Genomic DNA, 21,317 nt, shown 5'->3' with positions numbered 1-21,317 from the left:
CAGTCCTGTTAACTACACATTTATTTTGAAGGTTATGGATTAACCAACAATGAAATGGTTTTACAGACAGGATAAACTAAGCATTGCCTTTGCTAAGGAATGCATGGACATTGCAGATGTTTAGGTTCATTAATAAAAAAGAAAACCCATGATGACAGTAATTGGCAATTGTGCAAGTCTTCTGCGTACAGAAATAAATACCTGATAGAATTTGAACTGTAATGACTTCTTTAGTGAGGTTATTGCTTACATGTGGCCCTGAGATGATGCTAAATTTTCCTATCAACCATCATACTCTATTTCTATAATTTTTTATTAGTACCTCTATGCAAAAATGGATAATATAATGTATCAATTCTTCCTTGCATTTCTATTTTTAACATAAAAATACCTGTACCCTTCACTGAAGTATTCATATTGCTTGTTATTTAAATCTACAACTCCAAGAGAAATGTGAAATCTAAGCGATTAAACTCCACTCAGAATTCAATTTGTCCTGTTCATGGGATCCCTGACATATCAGAGAATTAATACATTGGGAAGAATAGCGAGAGAAGCTGCAACTCCCTTCAGGCTAGTAAGTTCCCCAATCTCCAAATTAACTTTGTGGCAAAGCTTATTATGGCCACAAAATTAAGGCACATTAAATTCATGTTCAGCGCATGATATGACAGCAACTACTCTCCAGTACTGTAGCACTGTAATCTTTGAAAACAAAGATGGCACTGACTGATGGCTACTGTTGGTTACTTACGTCAGCCCCTACAAGGCAACGATACGAACAAGAGCTTCAGCTGATAACATCTCACCAACCTCCTTAGAATTTTCAAATCGAAACACTAAAGACATGACATTCAGTTAGTAACAAACTTATATCATTAAAATGCTAGTTTCTAAAAAATAAACTCAGGTATTTCTGAATTAAAAATGAACCTGCTATATACCTTGCTCCAGTCCTGTGACCAACAATAAGCATGTGCAGTTGACGTTTCATTGGACATTGATCAGTAGTTTAGTGCCAAATAGAATGGGACTGCAGGGGTAAATCTGCCAGTCACCTGCAACAGTCTCCCAAGTTATGGTCCAAAAAAGAGCAAATAAAAATTACAGTGCAGATACATTTTTAAACTGCTATATTCACCAGATATCTAAAGACAACACAAACAAAAATAAAAAACAAACAGTGTGAATTTAAGAGATGGTACACCTGCAAAACACAACGCAAATCTCCAACAAAATAGTAAAACAACAGGTAGCAGTTTCAGTCCACATACAAAATAACAGGGTTGATATAAATGTAAAAGCAGACCCCTTCTCGGATAGTGGAAGACTTGGGGCATAAGATATGATTGAGCTCCTGAAAATAAAGCATTTTCATATTAATGGTTTAGGAATACTTGTTTTCCCAATGATGTGAGAGCAAAAGACATGCTTTTGCACTGGTGGTGAATAGTACTTTATTCACAGCATTATCTTGGGTCCTGTTCCAAAGTCCAACCGTTTCACCATCCTGCAACACAAAACAGAGAAAGTTTGGAGAAGAATTATAATGAACAAGTCAGATATGATACAATCTACATCATTTTGGTCAATTACAGAGATGTACTGAAATTAATAGTGAGACTAACCCCTTATCATACAATCCATTTGTGTTGGATGGAATTTCCGGGGTTTCCCGTGAAATGCTTGGTGTACCCTGGCTTATCGCTGCACGGCTGGGTGTTTTCTCATGGATGTGTAACTCTCTACATGATGCCAGCTTTGACTCAAGGTTCTGAAAAGGGAACAAAAGGACATAGACCATTATTATCAAAACTACAGACCAACCTCAGTTGAAAGAGTGTGTATTTTTTGGTAATATCCACAGTTATAGCTGGACTCACCCCAACTTTCCTCAACAGTTCTCCAACGATGTTGAGGGCAGATATTCTTGCAGATGTGGTGAGAGGAGTTCCAGTCAGACCTTCAACTGGACATGACAGAAAAAAGTTAAAGTTAAATTAAGTTAATAAATCAAAACTCTTAGGTGTTAGAAATCTAAGGCTGGAAGATGTGCGAAATGTTCTTTTCTTCCTCTCCTTCCTTCAAATTAGTTCTTTATTCCCATTCTTTCCTTTACCAATCCTTCCCTTCATTTAGTTGACTCAAAATTCTTGTACACGAAATACAATGTTGATGTAGTGCATGAAAGTAAATGAATTAGTATCATAAAATTGCAATAGCTCAAGTATAATGCACAGCATGCAAAAGACATGAACAAGAAACTTTGAGTCACACCACTAGATACTGTCCTTGGGCCAGTTAGGGGGCCCTTACAGAAATTAGTGGCCATGCTGTGTTTGTGCTCACTTCTGCTGTAGGAAGCGGAGGGGGTGTTGAATGCAGTCCCTGAGCCTGGAGGCCTGGAGGGTGTGGCGTAGAGACATGGGAGGGCGGAGGTAACAACAGACAAGGGTCTTGCGGGTGTGGCCTCTGGCTTCTCTACATCTTTAGGAAGGCTGATCGATGACTTGCGCTCCTGTTTCTGCTGAACAGCCAGTTCATGTTTTAAATCTGCCCCGAGGAGAAAGGAGACCGCAAACACAATCAGCACACAAACAGAGTCTGTTAAAACATCTGAGACTGGCAAATCAGATGATTATTCTACTGATTATCGATGAAAATGGAAGTTTGTCAGATGCAAAGAGGCTTCCCTTGAGATTACCTCTGGCTTCGTCTTTTAATCGCTGTACTGATTCTAGAAGATTCTCTTTTTCATCAAGCTCACTCTCAAGGAAGGCATTTCTCTCTATAACATGATTCATTCTCTGCTCAAAGTCCTCAAGTGACATTATAGTCGCCCTATAAGAACATGATAGACGGGTATTAGGAATAAATTGTTAAAGTCATAAATATATAGAATGTATGCCATATATTCCAGGCAAAAGCACTAAACGCACCTCTTAGCTCTTTCTAGGTCATCGTTGGCTTGCTCTAACTCCCGGATATATTTGTGCAGTTGGTCTTTGATGGCTGTGGTCTCTGCCAGGTCTCCTTCTAGAGTCGAGATCTGCCTGACTGCTTCAGAGTGTTGTGTTTCATACTTCTCCTGTTAGCAAACAAGACAAAGGACCACACAAATAGAGGGAAAACAGACATTTGATGAGAAAGAAAAACGCATATGAGAAACTACACTTAAACTTACTTTATTCCTAGTATAGTACTTATGTACAATACTAGAAATAAAGAAATACAAATATCAAACAAAATAATAAACCACCATTCAAAAAGTTAGGTCATATTATTTTAAAGGTTTTTGAAAGATGTCACATGCTCACCAAAGCTGTATTTATGTAATCAAAAATACAATAAAAAATAAAAAAAATATTGTGAGATATTACAAATTAAAATACCTCTTATATTTTCATTTATTTTAAACTGTAATTTATTCCTGTAATGGAAAAGCTGGATTTTCAGTAGTCATTACTCCAGTCTTCAGACAGATGACCCAACAGAAATCATTCTAATATGCTCTTTTAATTATTAATGTTGAATGGTGTATATAAACATTTGATTTTTTTATTGCATTCATCCGCCACAATAAAGTAATGTCTTTGAATTATCAACATTTGGGGGCTTTCTCAGCAAATAACGAAACAGGCAATTAATTGTGATTAATCAGCTGGTATGCAATTAGGGTTGCGCGATATACTGGTACTGGAAGAATATCAGTCCATTTTATATTTCATGTACAATATTATGATTTTGATCATTTCGCATGACACACTGTTGTTCACTGCGTTGTACTGTAGTGTTACCCAAACTGATGAGAAACCGGCAAATAGAGGAACAAGCTGGATTAAACAGATACGCTACATTAAAAAAAAAAAAAAAAAAAAAAACCCACACGCTACATAATTGTACTGACGATAAAAAATCCGAGAACTTTGAGAATACTGATATAATGTAAATGCAAACTAATAGATCTGCCACTTGTTCTATGCAATGTATTATTTTTACAGGAAAATTGCACTTGTGGTATAATTCAATAATCACTCAATTAAAAAATAAAATAAAATTTTGACTGCATCACTTTTGTATCAAAACGTTTACGCTTGAAAACAAGCAACACGTGTTTCATGTGACCCAGCATGAAATGCTTTAAATGCACCTTGACTCAGGTCTCTTTTTGAATGAATCTTGCAACATGGCTGTACAACCATGTTTGTGCAACAAACGGCAAGTAAAAACATGAGTGAGCCTCCATACCCTCCAGATACTGATGCAGAAATAAGCATCAGCTGATTTCCTCATCCTGAATTGGATCCCTGTTGTTTGTCTGTGAATGCGTGATTGTGTTCTCAGTAAGCACTGAAATAGCCAGACACAGACATTCTGGATGTACACGTTCAGCCAAATATTCAAATGGCTCTTATCTGTGGCTATATGCTTACAAATGAACGTCAGTTAGAGATGTATTCATGTATTCAAATATTACAGATAAAACCCCATTAATGTGCTTTATGAGACATCGGTGTCACAGCTATTCACAGTGCATTTATTCAGTTTACAGCCTATCATTATGTTGTTCACATATGATTTGAGCTAATAGATCAAATTGATGTATTAGAAAAATAAGCACATACATACTATTTTTTCATGTAATATTTTGCTGAGCCACCCTTTGCAGCAATGACAGCTAAATCAGGTTTGCAAACTGTTCTGGTGTGATTTGGGTACATTTTCATTTAAATCGACCCATAGCCTAGTTTTTTTTTTTTTAAGAGGTTGGAGATTAAATATTATATGTACTTTAGTCAGAGGCACTTACATTGTGACTGTGCCCCTGACTGTAATGTATGTGCAATGAACTGTAGTCATCTGCAACTGGAGTAAATCTTCCATTAAATCACAATAGCTTGGATGTGACATCCCAGACATCACTTATCCCTCTATGCACCAATCACATCACATATTTAGGCATTAATATTTCCCCCAGGCTGTCAGAGTTGGTTAGTCTTAATTTCACCCCATTACTCAAAACAATAAATGATGATCTTCAACGCTGGATGAATTTACTATTATCCATTATGGGCAGAATATCAGTAATCAAAATGACTATACTCCCTAAACTAAACTATTTATTCTCAATGATCCCAACACAACCCACCCTCACCTGGTTTAAATCTTTAGACTCCATTATCAAATTTTACTGGAAAAATAAGGCCCCAAGAATTTAACTAGCTACTTTACAGGAACCAAAAACACAAGGAGGATTGGAAGCACCACATTTCTACCACTACTCTCTGGCTAATCAGCTTCAACAGATATACAAATGGATTCACCCAAACTCATCTGAAAACATATGGCTAGATATCGAGTAAACAATTTGTAAGGATATTCTAACTTCAGATTTACCATTCTATAGTCAGACAATCAAAAAACACTCCTGTTTTAAATCACCAACTATAGCAGCAGCTCTGGCAGCCTGGTGGAAATTTCACCAAATCACAAACACTCCTCTTGTACCATCTAAATACACCTCCATTTGGAATAATCCAGATTATACAGTTAATAAAAAGACACTTAATTTACACACATGGGCAGAAAGGGGGCAGTCGTGGCCTAATGGATAGAGAGTTGGACTTGTAACCCGAAGGTTGTGGGTTCGAGTCTCAGGTCCGGCAGGGATTGTAGGTGGGGGAGTGAATAACCAACACTCTCTCCACCCTCAATACCACGACTGAGGTGAGACCCTTGAGCAAGGCACCGAACCCCCAACTGCTCCCCGGGCGCCGCAGCGTTGGCTGCCCACTGCTCCGGGTGTATGTTTACTACTGAGTATACACTTGGATGGGTTAAATGCAGAGCACACATTTCACTGCTGGTTATACTCTGTATAATTGTGTATGTGACAAATACAAATTATAATTATTATTATTATAAGTTAGAAGGGCATTGCACAACTCCCAACACATATTTCATAGAAATAATCTGGCCTCATTTTCATATTTGGTCCAGGAATACGGCATCGGGAGTAATAAATCATCTATCCAATCAAAAATGAACATTCGAACCGTTAATCTAGAACTTTCACCTTTAATCTCAGAGTTAATTAATATATCGTCCTCAAAAAAAACTACTCTCCAAAATATACAGAATAATTTTTAAATCCGACAACACAACACATTAAGTTTACCTCATGCTAAATGGGAATCAGACCTATCTATTGCTCCGGATGCCGTTTTCTGGACACAAATCTGCAAAAATACCTACTTTATGACAAAAAAAATGACAACTTGAAACTTATACAGTACAAGGTACTTCACAGAATTCACTTAACCGGACAGAAATAGTTTAAAATGGGATTCGCTTCAGAAACATGTTCACATTGCACCCAAAATGAAACAGATACTTATGTTCACGCCCTTTGGTATTATACCCCAATTATACATTTTTGGGAAAAAGTCACTGAATCACTATCCGTCACTATGGGATGTCACATCCCAAATTCTCCATCAGTTTGTTTACTAGGCGATATATCCATAATCAATTTAGACAATACAAACAGTCAGTTACTCCTGGTAGTGCTAGCTATCGCCAAGAAAACTATCCTCATGAACTGGAAATCAAGAAAATCCATATATATTGCATCCTGGAAAAACTTACTAATTGATTATATCGCAATGGAAAATCTATCCAGTTCATCTCATAATACAGTAGAATTACACCCCTTCTGGTCAGCTCTCATTACCCCCCAGCAGTCATAAATCTGTTGACCTTCTTTGTCTGAGATCAATCACAACACATCCCCACCTAAACTACTATTTGAACTTAATTTGAATATTAATCTTTGAGTTTTGGGAAGGGTTGGAGGACAACATCGATAAGAAAACACTTTCTTTTTTTTTCTCCTCTTCATCTTTTTTGTTTGGCCTCCGGTCCCCAGTAGGCTATGACATCCAGGTCTGTATCTGGTGTGGTGGAGTTTCAATACGGGTGGATGGCTGTGAGGTGGGGCTTGTGTCTCCCCGCCGTCTCCCTGAGCTATCGCTTCCACTTGCCCTGGCTGGTTCTGACTTGCATGCCTCACTTTAAGTCGTGACGTATTGTCAAGTATGGTGACCCATACTCGAAATTGGTGCTCTGCGTTTAACCCATCCAAGTGCACACACACAGCAGTGAGTAGTGAACAAATCCACACACACACACACACACCGTGAACACACACCCGGAGCAGTGGGCAGCCATGCTGCAGCGCCCGGGGAGCAATTGGGGCTTCGGTGCCTTGCTCAAGGGCACCTCAGTCGTGGTATTGAGGGTGGAGAGAGCTGTACATTCACTCCCCCCGCCTACAATTCCTGCCGGCCGGGGGGCTCGAACTCGCAACCTTTCGATTACGAGTCCGACTCTCTAACCATTAGGCCACGACTTCCCCAGGTATTTATTTTAATGCATCACATATCAGCTGAAATACATGCACACCTGTTACGAACCTGTGCATGTGTTTGTATGTATGTATGTATGTATGTATATATATATATATATATATATATATATGTAATGGGAGAATGATAAAAAATATATACAGTGGGGCAAGTATTTGATACGCTGACGATTTTTCATGTTTTCCTACTTACAAAGACTGGAGAGATCTGTAATATTCATCGTAGGTACATCTCAACTGTGACATACATACACACATACAGGTGTGAAAAAGTGTTGCCCCCCCCCCCCTTCCTGATTTTTAATTTTTTTGCATGTTTGTCACACTTTAATATATCAGATCATCAAACAAATTTAAATTCATAAAAGATAACACAGGTAAACAACATGCAGTTTTTGAATGAAGTTTTTTATTATGAAGGTAAAACAAAATCCAAACCCACATGGCCCTGTGTGAAAAAGTGCTTGCCCCCTAAACCTAATAACTGGTTGGACCACCCTTAGCAGCAACAGCTGCAATCAAGCGTTTGCGATAACTTGCAATGAGTCTGTTACAGCGCGGTGGAGGAATTTTGTCCCACTCATCTTGGCAGAATTGTTGTAATTCAGCCACATTGGAGGGTTTGAGCATGAACCGCCTTTTTAAGGTCATGTCACAGCATCTCAATTGGATTCAGGTCAGGACTTTGACAGGCCACTCCAAAGTCTTAATTTTGTTTTTCTTCAGCCATTCAGAGGTGGATTTGCTGGTGTGTTTTGGATCATTATCCTGCTGCAGAACCCAAGTTCGCTTCAGCTTGAGGTCACGAACAGATGACCAGACATTGTCCTTCAGGATTTTTTGGTAGACAGCTGAATTCATGGTTCCATTTATCACAGCAAGTCTTCCAGGTCCTGAAGCAGCAAAACAGCCCCAGACCATCACACTACCACCAACATATTTTACTGCTTTTTCTGAAATGCTGTGTTACTTCTATGCCAGATGTAATGGGACACACACCTTCTACAAATCTTCAACTTTTGTCTCGTCAGTCCACAGAGTATTTTCCCAAAAGTCTTGGGGATCATCAAGATGTTTTCTGGCAAAACTGAGACGAGCCTTTATGTTCTTTTTGCTCAGCAGCGGTTTTCGTCTTGGAACCATTTTTGCCCAGTCTCTTTCTTATGGTGGAGTCATGAACACTGACCTTAACTGAGGCAAGTGAGGCCTGCAGTGCTTTAGATGTTGTTGAGGGGTCTTGTGACCTCTTGGATGAGTCGTCGCTGCGCTCTTGGGGTAATTTTGGTCGGCCGGCCACTCCTGGGAAGGTTCACCACTGTTCCATGTTTTCGCCATTTGTGGATAATGGCTCTCACTGTGGGTCGCGGGAGTCTCAAAGCTTTAGAAATGGCTTTATAACCTTTTTCAGACTGATAGATCTCAATTACTTTTTCTCATTTGTTCCTGAATTTCTTTGGATCTCAACATGATGTGTAGCTTTTGAGGATCTTTTGGTCTACTTCACTTTGTCAGGCAGGTCCTATTTAAGTGATTTCTTGATTGCGAACAGGTGTGGCAGTAATCAGGCCTGGGTGTGGCTAGAGAAACTGAACTCAGGTGTGATAAACCACAGGGTGCAAACACTTTCACACAGGGCCATGTGGGTTTGGATTTTGTTTTCCCTTCATAAAAAAAACCTTAATTTAAAAACTGCATGTTGTGTTTACTTGTGTTATCTTTGATTAATATTTAAATTTGTTTGATGATCTGAAACATTAAAGTGTGACAAAAATGCAAAAAAAAAAAAAAAAAAAAAATCAGGAAGGGGGCCAACCTTTGGGCCCTGTTGCCCAGCAGCATCCTTCCCTGGTCTGTGACATGGGCTGGGGCGTTAAGTTCTGATATGTCGTAGCCACGGGGGTATCGGAGGCAAAAAAATAAAAAATAAAAAAAAACGGTAGTCATCTGCATTTTTGCTTACAAAAGTATGGGTCATATAACTGACCCTTTACAAAAACCCGCCCCCCCAAGTCATGGCCTATCATGCAACACATTGCGTTCTCCTGCAATGAAAAATACATTGCAGAGCAAAAAGGAAACTGACAACATACCCACAGACAAGACAGAGCAGGTTACTTTATGAAACAAAGTCTTAGCTTTCAAATTGTCATTTAATAAATTCTAACAATAAATACAGTCTTTTGGCTCTTTAATATGTCGTGACAAAATCGCTGTAGCGCCTCAATTGGCACGTGAAACGATCATCTCTACCTCTTTACTAGTTATAGCATGAAATAAACATGAATGAACATCAGAAGGCATCTTGTGTCAACCGTGGAAAGATGTCTATATGCCATTTCAAGTTTAAGTCCACCAAGGTTAATCTACTCTCCTGTTTGGTTTGTTTATCGGACAAAATGGCAAATTCAGCATTGTGATTGGTCAGATCGCCTGTCAATCACATTCCCAGCACAGGGTCAACTAGCACTTTAGGTCAATGTATCATGGGCTCTCCATGTATCAGAGAAATCTAGTATACTGGCAAGCCACCCAAATGACTACTCAGCCAAATACATCAAAATCTAAAAGCGACTACCATAAATCAGTTTATTAACCATGCGTCTATGATGCACCACAGTACCTTGTAATTTTCTAGTTCCATGCGGAGTCTGTTGTTGGTCGTAAGAAGCTCGCGATAACGGGCATCACACTGCTTCAGCTCTGTCTCCAGCTCTGCCTCATAGTCTCGACTCATCTGCTGAAACTCCTGCAGCTCCTCCTGCGCCTCCTCAGCCCTGAACAAGATTCGATACGATGACTGAATGTGGGCTGTAAAGGAAGATCTTATACTTCGTTCTATCCCAAGTGTTTAGGAACAAACATGGGCTCTGCAAAACTGCCTTATTTTTCCTTAGATTCTTTTATATCCAATGTAGATCAGATGTCATAATGAATGAAAAACAACACGGAAGTACCTTTGCTGGTATTTGGCAGCCTGTTCCTTCCAGTAGTCCCTCTCTTGTTCAACAGATGCAAATGTTGCAGGCTCGGGGTCACTCATTGCTGTTCAGTCAGGTTTACTGGCAAAATAATGGCCATCAATATATTACAAAATGCAGTAATAAAAATTAATTGGTGGCTAAAATATATAAATTATATTCAAAACATTGTTGACGGACCAGCCAAAAGCATTCATAATGATTTAATGATGTTGATAATACCGGAGCAAAATCTGTGAAATTTACTAGAATATTCTGTGACTGAAACAGTTTTTTGTAATAGTAAGGGGGGAGGAGGGGACAGAAGAGGAAGGGCGTTTTTTGTGATGATTTTGAAAACCTAAAGATATTTTCCCTCAGGCGTACAACTCATTAAGCTACAATTTTAACAGTAACAATATGTCATTATTTAAGAACTGTGAGACTTATTAGACTATCTGAAGACTTCTTAAGGATTTATAACCTAAGCTAAAATAACAACACCATTAAATCGGTTTAAAAACTGCAATAAAGCGGTATGCAGTTGCGTTTCGGTTAAAATAAGCATGAAGTCCCGATAAAGTGACATTTTTATAACACATCATCTTTCTATCACCATCATATGTAAAGACATCAGTCTTAAATTTGCTAACTTCATGTTAGCTAACTAACAACAAACCGGCCGCTTAAAGTTATTAACAGTCAGCGGATTCAGGCTCCGACAGAAATCACATTAATAACGAATGAAGAAGACGTTGACATGTAACTTCAATTGTTTTATATTTAAATAACGATATAATCAACAGCTTGTTGCGCAGTGTTTTAGAGAACGAACACATCTCAAAACTCAACCGACTAACGTTAGCCCCTCTGTTCTCAAGAGCCATCACGCTAGCTAGCTACTTACCTCCGGCTAATGCTCAAAGTTGTTCTTCCAAATACTTATTTAGTTCCTGTGAGAGATGTTAAACTAAACAGAAAAATTACGATACCGAGTATAAAATAACAACACTACACAAACTGTTTTCTGGCACGTTACACTCCTGACAATGGCACTCTTACTTCTGTTGTGTAAAAACTCTCAGCTCGTGGTTTGTTTCATGCCTGCTTCTGATTGGCTGATTTGTAATGATGCCATTACTTTGCAAGCCATCGATTGGTTGGTTGTTTCAAGCGATCCTCCTTTATCTTCCCCGGACACTAGAAGGCGCTGAAATACTGCTCGACACCTCTAAAATATTAAAAGATTCACTGCAGCGAATAAAAGTTTCGTTGCATCGTTTTTTCCCGAACGGTTCGATTCAGTAGTGATTTTAAGGTGGCAGGGTACATTTCTTAATTCAGCATCTTAATGCCATGTTTCTCAGTTGAGTTATTCAGCTCTTAAAACAGTAATTTAGAAAATAATTGCATTACATTGAACAATACTCATTAACATCTCCCAGCTGAAAAAAAACGTGTGTGAGGACCAAACCTGCAGAAGGAATAAATATAAAGTTAAAAATACAGAAAACAATTTATAAAAGAAAAACGTCACACACACACACACAAAAATGTAGAGCTAAATTCAATTTTAAAAGAGTACTATTGGTTTTATCAAGTAATTTATTCATTTATTTCCCAATCACTACATTGATTGTACTGTAGGTGTTTTTATGTCTATATTATAATTATCATTTGAAACTATTTTTCTCATGTGTGTTGACAAAACTGTCATACAATTGATAAATTTGCTGCTGTTCAGAATAACTTGCTCAAATTCTCGGTTGCTCTTACACTGACGGTTCTCGGTTCAAGGAGCTTGTGCTCGTGAGGAGATCCATTCAAAGCCGATTCGTTCGTGAAGCAGGTGTACTTATTACTACCGTTTCCTAAAATGAAGCAAGCACATAAAGAACATTAACACATCTTTTCTGGGGAAATAAGACACTTGGGTGCAAATAGTCATAATGAACACACTCATCATGTTATAATAATAATTCATAAATACCCGAATTCATTAAATCACAATCAATAAATAATGATTTAATGGTAGGCAAACACAATGCTTTATATCTTCAATCTAAAGGTTGTTTTTTCACAGAGCTGACCTACATATTTGTGCTTTTCTTCCAGTATTCTGCATATCTCTGCTATTCAGTTTGATCTGAATTAAATCTGATAACATCAGCGGTGGGCATTTAAAGCCATTTTAATCCAGTTGTAGGGATTTGCCGGGAACAAAACAACAAAAAAGCACTTACAACAGCAGACATATCTATAGACTGCACACAAAAAAAATATATAACATTTCTCACTTCACAGGATAAAAGAAACATTATATAAATAAAACAAACATTATGAAATGGTAACACAGGACTGCGTATGAATTCCTTGCTCGGGTAGCAGAGGTCTGCCATGGCTCATTTGGGTCATTGCTGTATGGACCATCTTCTGCTTGATGACAGGCACCCAGACAAGTCCAGTGACCAGGAACATCAGCCCCACAGACAAGAATATAGGTCCTACTAAATAGGGCACATCGCCCACCTGGGTGAAGTACAACAAGGACAGTGCAGTGCCGGTGCCAAAGAGAAGGCCCCCAATGAAGATGGCCAGGGCCGGCTTTTTAAAGTGGCTCCAGCCACATTTCACTCCTTTGTGGGAAGTCTTTCCAGGACATGAACCAGCTTCATCAGTCTCCGTTCGCATATCAGATATGTTTGAATGCATCTTGATCTACAGAAATGCAAGACCACCAATACAAACTCAGCCTTACAGTACTCAAAACAAAGAAAATTAAAAAATATTGCTTTTATAGAAAAATCACTCATCACTTAACTACAAAAATCAAAAAATGAAGTACACTTACTTAGAAAGCTCAGAGTCCATCAATGGTTACACAGAAGCTCTTGTTCCACTTCTGCCTGCTAGTTACTGTATTTATCCACAAAATACAGTGGAGAGAAAGCCACGCCCTGTGGGTGTGTCAGTATGAACATCTGGAGCTGGACCGCACTGCCCTATTTGTGTCCGAGTAATTGCACCCATAAATAAAAAAAAAAAATCACATTGCAACCAGTTTAAGCAAAGGGCTAAACAGTTCATAAACCCATCTTTTAGAGGGTGTGTTTTATACCATCTACAAACACTCAAAATATCATTGCAGTTTGCAAACGCAACGTATTCGGTGATATAGGAATCAGTAATGCATAATATTTAGGATTTCTGCCTTTGACTAAACATGAAAAAAATAAAATAAATAGGGTCCAACTTTAAGAAATATAGCAACAACACAGCTCAAAGCATTTTTAAAAAAAAAGAAAAAAAAAGGGGTTACACCAAGACATCCTTATAATTAACAGGACAGAGATATAGTTTTAAATTAATTTATCACATTTTCTTCCTTTTTTTGTAAGAAGAAACTTCGTCACATAGCACAAAAAAAAAACTCAATTTTTTCCCAAATTTTATTGTCATAGAAGATGCTTTAATAACGTGAACACGCTCATGCACTTTGCAAGAACGTTATGTGAACAGAAACCAAAATGGGAATAAGCAATGGGAGACATGTACAACCAAGATATTGACATTTTGGTTTCAATTGGTTAATCATTCAAACTTTACTGCTCAAAAATCACTATGTTAACAAGCAAATCTTGGTCCACATAAGTTTTCTGTATCTACTGCCATTATATTTATCTGATGGAAGTAAAAAGAAAAATTATAAAAATAAAAAATAAAAAAAAAGTTTGGAAGAGAGCTAGATCTCTTGCCATTTAACGTGTGCAGATTGATGAAGAACAGGTCATGGGGGAGAACCCAAAACAATGGCATCGCTGAGCTCTCAATATGAGAAAGCTGACACATGTGGACTGGATTTCATTTGCTTAAAAACAGCTTTCTTTAAGAGAAGTTTTTTAAGCTGGTCTTCGGGAGGCGGAGAGGAGAAAGGACAGGAGGGCTATGAAGTGTGCTGCGACTGAAGCAGCGTCTACCTCCGCCTCGGTCAGTCGTTTCAGAACCATCAATCATTCTTTTCAGTCTTTCTCGGCAACAAGTTTTAACACTTTTCCAATGGCAATGGTTTTCCCTAAAAGACAAGACATTCACAAAACACATAAAATGAAAAATCCAAGTTAAAGGCAGGTTAGAGAGCTGCTTTTGCCAATAATGTCCCCTCACCTTCATCTCGTAAGGTGAAGCGTCCCATCTGAGGGAAATCTTTGAAGGTCTCAAGGCAGATGGTCCCAGCTGTTCTCAGGCGAGCAATGCACACCTGGTCCTGTTTGACGAAGCGGGGTCGTGTTTTGCTCTTGTCCCCTGTCTTTTTGTCTACCAGACAGATTAAGGCCTGTAAAGGGGCCAGAGGCACATTTAAACCACTTTGATACAGAACTAGCTGTAAATGAGGGCACTCATCCCAGCTAAAGTCTGCAGGCTTAGATTTACACCATAACAGTATTTCTGCACAAATACTAAATGTAAAAAAAAATAAAATAAATTGCAACCATTACCGTAATTTGCACTTCTTCAATGCAGGTGTGGATATGAAGAACCGCATTGTAACCTGGGCAGATGATTGACTTGTGTTCAATGATGACTATCTGAAATGGCAGAGACAAAAGCACAATTAATATGTAGTAGTGCAAAACAAAAACAAGAAAATCATATATACTGCTGATAGGGCTGAACTATTGAAGCGGGATCATTCTTTTAATTACAGTGGAGTTCACTGACCTGGGCATCGAAGGTGCGCCCAGTGTGGCAAAGGTTCTCAGCGTTGCAGAGGATGAAGCCTGGCAAGATCTCCTCCTCTTCAATGCCTTTGAGTCGCAACTTCAAGTTCTCTCCCGGGGCAGCATCATCGGTTTCAACATCGTCAGAGAGCAAACTCAGCACCTCCACAGTGTGCTGCACACAGATGAGACAGGCAGAGATACATCAGCCAATTCTTGCCACAAAACCTGATGTTTTAAGGGTTATGTTACAATATTTTTACCCTGTTGGGCATCATCACAAGTTGCTGAGCTTTGCCGATTGATCCCGACTCCAATTTTCCCAATATAACAGTGCCCATGTCCTGCAAAAACACAACAGAAGCATTTTTTTTTAAACAAAACCATGAAGAGACATCAAATTTTCTAAATGAAACATCTAAATAAAGGAAAGTCATGCATGACATGATGAACTTCAACAAAGTAGTCATACAGTTTAAGAGAACAAGGGGGGGAAATTATATATACACAATTCTTTTTTTTTTTTTTGCCCCTCCACTCTACATACCTTATACTTGTCTACTATGGGTAACCTGACTGGTCCATCACTTGATCTGTTGAAGCTTGGCAAACTGTCCAGATGTGGAATGAATGGTAACCCTCTGTCCATAATACACAATAGTAAGACACATTATTCATGTACTTTTATGATCATTTTAAGCAGTGTTTCTCAACCAGGGGGCCCCAGACAATCAGGACATCCCAGCTACCTTCTAGGAGGGCCAAAGTAAGTACCATAAAGCCTATGGTAATAGAACTAAATATAAATTTTTCATAGGAGAAAGTACAATAATAAACGGACATTATATTTTTGATCTTATTAATTATTACAGAAGCACCAGAGGTATATTTCAGCTTAGAATGGGATGGCTTAGAGTGAAAAGGTTGAAAGCCACTGATGTATTTTTTTTACTTGTCAGAAAGCATTCAAGCAAAAACTAATTAATCGCAAATCAGCACACTTACGTATACCAAGGGCAGTACTCCACTGGCTCCTTTAGATTGGCCCCAGTAAGTCCCGAACATGGCATGAAATGAACATCTTTCCTAGGGTTGAAGCCGACTTTCTTCAAAAACGGAACAAGTTTCTCCTTACATTCTTCGTACCTATGTGCAAACGGTGTAAAAATGTTATCACTCAATACCATTTTTAAATAAATCCAAGTAAAATACGATAACAATAGTCTTTGTATACAAATGTACATCTTCTGACCTCTCCAGACTCCAGTTCACTGTTGGATCATCCATTTTGTTTACAAGTACAATCAAATGTTTGACTCCAGCAGTTTTGGCCAACATGGCATGCTCCCGCGTCTGGCCTCCTTTCTCAAAACCAGTTTCAAACTCTCCTTTCCTTGCAGAGATTACCTTCAGATAGAAATAATGAAAAATGAATTCAGAGACTGAAGTGAATGAACAGACAGTAGTTTCAGGTCTGTGGATGAAGTCAAGCCTTTTGAGACAGACATCGGTATTCAAATAGCGCCCTCTACTGTGTCATCACATTCAACCTGCTCACAGCTCAGCAGTGGAGAAGGTTTTTTTCCACATGGAGATTTTCTGAATTGCAGGTAGCATGAGTGGATATTTCTCACAGCTGTTTTTGAGTGCTTACTCAATGCTATGACTCACCAACACTGCCAAATCAGCCTGTGAAGCTCCACCAATCATGTTGGGCACGAAACTTTTGTGGCCTGGTGCGTCCAGAATGGTAAAGTGCTTTTTCTCAGTCTCAAAGTATGCACGTCCGACTTCAACAGTCTTTCCTTTGTCTCTTTCCTCCTGGTTTGTGTCAAGGGCCCAAGAGAGGTACCTGAGAAAAACCATTAACTATGAAAAACTGCTCCACCTTAGACAAAAAATAAATAAATAAATAAAAAAAGAAAGAAAGAAACTGAAGTGTTATGAGTTTCAGCTGTGTTTGCAGGGAATCTGTTTGCCTGCCCACCAGATATTCTGGTAAATTAACTTAACTAAGCTAATTACCAAGTTTCCCTGTTCTTCTCCTTGGCTTCTTTCTCATACTTCTCCAGAGTTCGTTTATCCACCATTCCTGTTAAATACCTGTGGAGGAGGGGCAGAATATAAGCTATCAGAAATGTGGGATGGAAAAACCAACAATATCTGCTGAAAACACTGCAGCAAATCAACAGCTCACATGATTTGTCCTCCAATAGTTGACTTGCCAGCATCTGGAGGAAAATGAGATAAGAGAGAGACGAAGTGAGGCCAGGACAGATAAAGACAGTAAAATTCTGTTCTCTAAAGACATTTTAAGTGTTCCCCATGATGCTCTTGAGATATGCATGAACTGAGAAGCCTCTGTATTATTATTATTAATGTAACTGATTAATAATAAAGTGGTTATATAACAAATCCAAGCAAATTAGAGCAAGTGCAAAAAATGAGATGAATGAAACTGAAATTACTGGAACTGCTTATTTTATGAAACTGAAATGGAAGCTAAAGATAAAAAGTTAAAAGCACCAAAACTGTAAAGAAATGGCATGAAGATTTTGCAAAGATATATATTATAATTCAGCATATTGCCAACTACCTCAGCTATATATTAAAGGAATCAAAAACAAGTGAATAATAAAAAGACATGGAAACGCCACTTTAAGATGTTATGCGTTTTATTAGAAAGGTGATGACCGCCCAGAGTAGCATTATAACAGAACGGTCAAATATATCTAGTATGATAAAACAGCGCTGTTTTACCCAACATACGCACAATACCTGTGCATAATACGTACGATACCTGTGTCGACTGTAGCATAATAAAAGCTCCCCTGCTTTTGTGTGTCACGCTCGTTCAGCTTCGACTGCTTTCAGCCTCACCATGCTTCATACTACGACGTTAATGAATCTTTAATACATTAGCTCATCCATGAGCATGATTTCTGCCCGAGTCGCATCGGATTGCATCGGTTGTGGGAATGAAAACGACAAATCCCATGATTCCACTCAGTTTCTTTTGAATACGCATCCTCTAGCGGCGGAAACTTACATATTGTGCCTTTAACATTAAAAATCTTGTCATGAGAATCACCCCAAAAGCAAACAGTCCTTTAGGAGTTTAAACTGGACACTGGCATCAAATAGATCATGTAAATGCAGTATGCAAACACTAACCGACATGGCCAATGAAGACCACGTTAACATGTTCCTTCTTGGGGGCATTTGGCTGTGTGGGGACTACTTTAGGTATTGGCACTACTTCTTCCTCCTCCTCCATTCCTTCCTCTTGAGGGGAGTCTTCTTCAGGCTGACCCCCGTCTCCTACAGGGCTGCCTCCTGGCTCTGCCTCAGCCTTGCTAGGCTCACTTCCTTTCTGCTCCCAGGTGTCATCTGCTGCCATCTCTGCATCACCGTTCTCCATGGGCGGAGCTGATGTCAAAGGCAACATTATCATTTTACACTGTTTATCCAATCACAGTTGGTCATGTGTCAATAACTTTAGTCGTTTCCTTTCTGACTAATACTGTTGTGTTTGGTGTCAACATAGTTGTGCCTAAAAGTTATTTTGAACCACAACAAAATGTAAAATCAAGATGACATGAAAACACAATCAAAAAAATATAAAAGCAACAAACCACTAGAGCATGTAACATTTTAACTACAAAATTTAACAAACAAAAAGGCTCTTCTATTATAATAATGAATCCTTGTGTCTATTAGTAAGGTTCTCACCAACATGAATGTTCAGCATGAAAATTCAATCTAATGGGTAAAAAAGAAAAAAGGCAAACGGGCTGTATGAAAATGCAAATTTACTCAGACAGTTGGTGGCGCTGGAGTAGAAACTAAGAAACACCCCAGTTCACTAATCGCTATGCAGTTTTCCTTTTCTGATACCAGCTTCTCACTGAGAAGAATGTAAAACAATATTTGTTTCAAACAGCCGTTTAGATTTTCCCCTTCATTATGGTGTTTATCAAACCTCACCTAAATACACCATACTCGGCTCATGAGTGCCACCAAATCATGGTTTTATGTAACAGCGACAGCTCTGCGCTTATGACCAAGAGCACGGTTTGTATTGGTTGAACAGGTTTTTTTGAACAAGTTCTGCTTAAACAGAAGCGTTAACATGTTAATTCAAATTAAAATGTTTATCACATTGAATTATTCACACAAAACATCCATGTCGGTGTGAACAGGTCTTTTGTTAGATCGCTGAAACGTGAATGTGAGCAAGCACAAGTTACTGGCCACAGACTCATCTGTGTGTTTATTAACATTACAGGGATGTGACGCAAACTGTGGTTGTGTCTCAGCATTTACTTACCCTCAGGCTCTGATACTTCCACATTGGCATCTGCATCGGGACCTGCAGGAATATAAAATGCTTATTTTTACAGCTGTAATTACACAGGGCAGTCTTGGTTACTAAGAATAATCATCTTAAAAGGGAGATTATAAGTCAACATTCAACACATTTACAGACAACAAACTGCACTATGTAATAATAGTATGTGAACGGCATATATTCCACTTGTGGTAAGACCAAAAAAAAAAAAAAAAAAAAAAAAAAAAAAAACTTAAAAAGGTCTTCCAACAAACTCCCATGTTTTTGAAGGTTTTATTTTGTAACATGATTACTTATTGAAGTAAATACATAGTCTGAGTACCATACATTTCTGTGTTAAAAACTACCTCTCTTTAGAGTTTTTTTTTTAATGCAAATAAGCTTGTAAAAGTTTAATAAGCAGATAAGATCACTATGTTTACCTCCATTACACGCTACATTGATCTTTCCCAGAAGACCTAAAGTGTGTACCTTATAAACACTTTGTATTCAAATACAGCTGCTGACAAAGGCTTCAGGTAAGAGTTTAGAAACTTAGGTGTAGTGAAAACATGTAGCTGCCTTGACATCAGCCAAATTCTGTTGGTAAATGCATCTGTATTTGTACAGATGATGGTGAACACGTCCAGTTTTCTAGTGTCCTGATTTAAGCGGATCAGGCCAACAACTGACTTTCATTGTTACACTATAACAGCAAAACACAATGGTACATCAAGTTTGCAGTAAGACAGCATGGGGGCCAAATCCCAAGCTTAAACAATCAACCAAAAGAGGCCCCTCAAACAAAGCAGTCAAGCAAAGGGAAAAAATGGTTGTCTATGAATGCCTCTGATCCATCATTATTGATGATATTGTCATGCAAACAAACGCGAGCACCTTATGCAAGTTCACGTGTGTTACTAAAAAGGCGATAACATGTCTAAAGCTGTTGAGTTCATCAAAAAAATAACCGAATACACTTTTAATTCTTTATCACCATCCGGTTATATATTGTTATACGTCTAAAATTACTTTACAAACACCTAACCTACACACAAAGTCTCCACCAAACTGAATCACTTTCTAGCACGAACAGCTGTTGCGGTGTTATTACAGCGTTAATGAACACTTCTTATTCACGTCTTGAAAGTTTTTCAGCTTGTTAAATCGCAAATTACTCGTTGGCACCGTTTCCGCTTCGAGCCGTTGACGGCAACTCTGATTTAGGTTAGCATCCATGCTAAGCTCATGCGAACAAGCGTGTGTGCGGCTAGCAGCTAACGCGGCTAACAGTCGTTAAATAACCGGGAACTCACCCGCTGACTCCACCGTTTCCGCGGAGCTCTTCTGTGGGGGGCCCGGGACGAACTCCACTGCGTGCACGTTGGGGACAAACGGCTTGGCGTCCGCGTTTAGGGAGGTATTAAAAGCCTTGGAAAGTTGCTCGTCGACCTGGGCCTCGCCATCGTCCTCCTGATCCCAGGAATCAGGGGCAGTGTCTATCGCTTCCATCGCCACACAAGCTGCTCCACACACACGCTTTCAAGCCGCAGACTTGATCACTTTTGTGTCCGGCCTTAGCCGCAGTTAAGGTCACCCCGTGCGTTGCGAAAAGTTTCTGTTAGCGGACTGTGGCCTTCCCCCCGTTTGGTGTAAATCAAACAGCCGGTGTCTCTCAGCGAGGGGCGAGTGAGAAGGGAGGTTTGACTAAGCACTCGGAATGAGTCCTCGTGTGTGCTGACGACTCCCCTGACCTCGCGGAGCAACAGCGAATGGGATTCTGGGAAATGTAGTGGTTTTGCTTCTGAAAGAACGCGAAAGGCGCCTGAGCGGTGTCGATAATAAACTACATTTCCGCATTATGGATGAACCCGATCGTTTGCTGA

The 21,317-nt window shown here is 39.0% G+C and overlaps 2 protein-coding genes across 8 annotated transcripts; both read right to left on the bottom strand.

The window, feature by feature from the left end:
- Positions 1-3: 3 nt before the first annotated feature.
- On the bottom strand, positions 4-11,499 carry LOC306860566 (nuclear distribution protein nudE homolog 1-B-like). Of its 6 annotated transcripts, XM_079402317.1 has the most exons (11): positions 11,446-11,473; positions 11,291-11,353; positions 10,381-10,485; positions 10,047-10,200; positions 2,940-3,088; positions 2,705-2,841; positions 2,350-2,553; positions 1,884-1,969; positions 1,629-1,774; positions 1,457-1,510; positions 4-1,357 (listed from the first exon to the last, which is right to left on the bottom strand). In XM_079402317.1, exons 3-10 carry the CDS (start codon positions 10,464-10,466, stop codon positions 1,462-1,464), a joined length of 1,011 nt encoding a protein of 336 aa, XP_079258443.1. In that variant the 5' UTR covers positions 10,467-10,485; positions 11,291-11,353; positions 11,446-11,473; the 3' UTR covers positions 4-1,357; positions 1,457-1,461. The 6 variants fall into 6 exon arrangements, 5 of the variants coding, with proteins under 5 accessions (XP_079258443.1, XP_079258440.1, XP_079258442.1 ...); XR_013783389.1 differs by having other exon boundaries at positions 4-839; positions 945-1,510; positions 11,291-11,489; XM_079402314.1 differs by having other exon boundaries at positions 4-1,510; positions 11,446-11,499.
- Positions 11,500-11,978: 479 nt separating this feature from the next.
- On the bottom strand, positions 11,979-21,294 carry LOC306860554 (eukaryotic peptide chain release factor GTP-binding subunit ERF3A-like). 2 transcript variants are annotated; one of them, XR_013783388.1, is made up of 15 exons: positions 20,748-21,294; positions 19,432-19,473; positions 18,276-18,530; positions 17,299-17,332; positions 17,127-17,204; positions 16,773-16,953; positions 16,354-16,508; positions 16,107-16,247; positions 15,649-15,742; positions 15,365-15,445; positions 15,103-15,276; positions 14,880-14,969; positions 14,548-14,716; positions 13,235-14,455; positions 11,979-13,101 (listed from the first exon to the last, which is right to left on the bottom strand). XR_013783388.1 is itself a non-coding variant. In XM_079402299.1 (14 exons), the coding sequence occupies exons 1-14, from the start codon at positions 20,941-20,943 to the stop codon at positions 14,403-14,405; spliced, it is 1,743 nt and encodes a 580-aa protein (XP_079258425.1). In that variant the 5' UTR covers positions 20,944-21,294; the 3' UTR covers positions 13,163-14,402. The 2 variants fall into 2 exon arrangements, 1 of the variants encoding a protein (XP_079258425.1); XM_079402299.1 differs by lacking the exon at positions 11,979-13,101 and having other exon boundaries at positions 13,163-14,455.
- Between the last annotated feature and the right edge of the window lie 23 nt (positions 21,295-21,317).

Source organism: Barbus barbus, assembly GCF_936440315.1.
Source record: "Barbus barbus genome assembly, chromosome: 4".
NCBI lineage: Eukaryota > Metazoa > Chordata > Actinopteri > Cypriniformes > Cyprinidae > Barbus > Barbus barbus.
The sequence above is the reverse complement of the archived record's forward strand: the minus strand, read 5'-3'. Positions and strand labels throughout refer to the sequence as shown.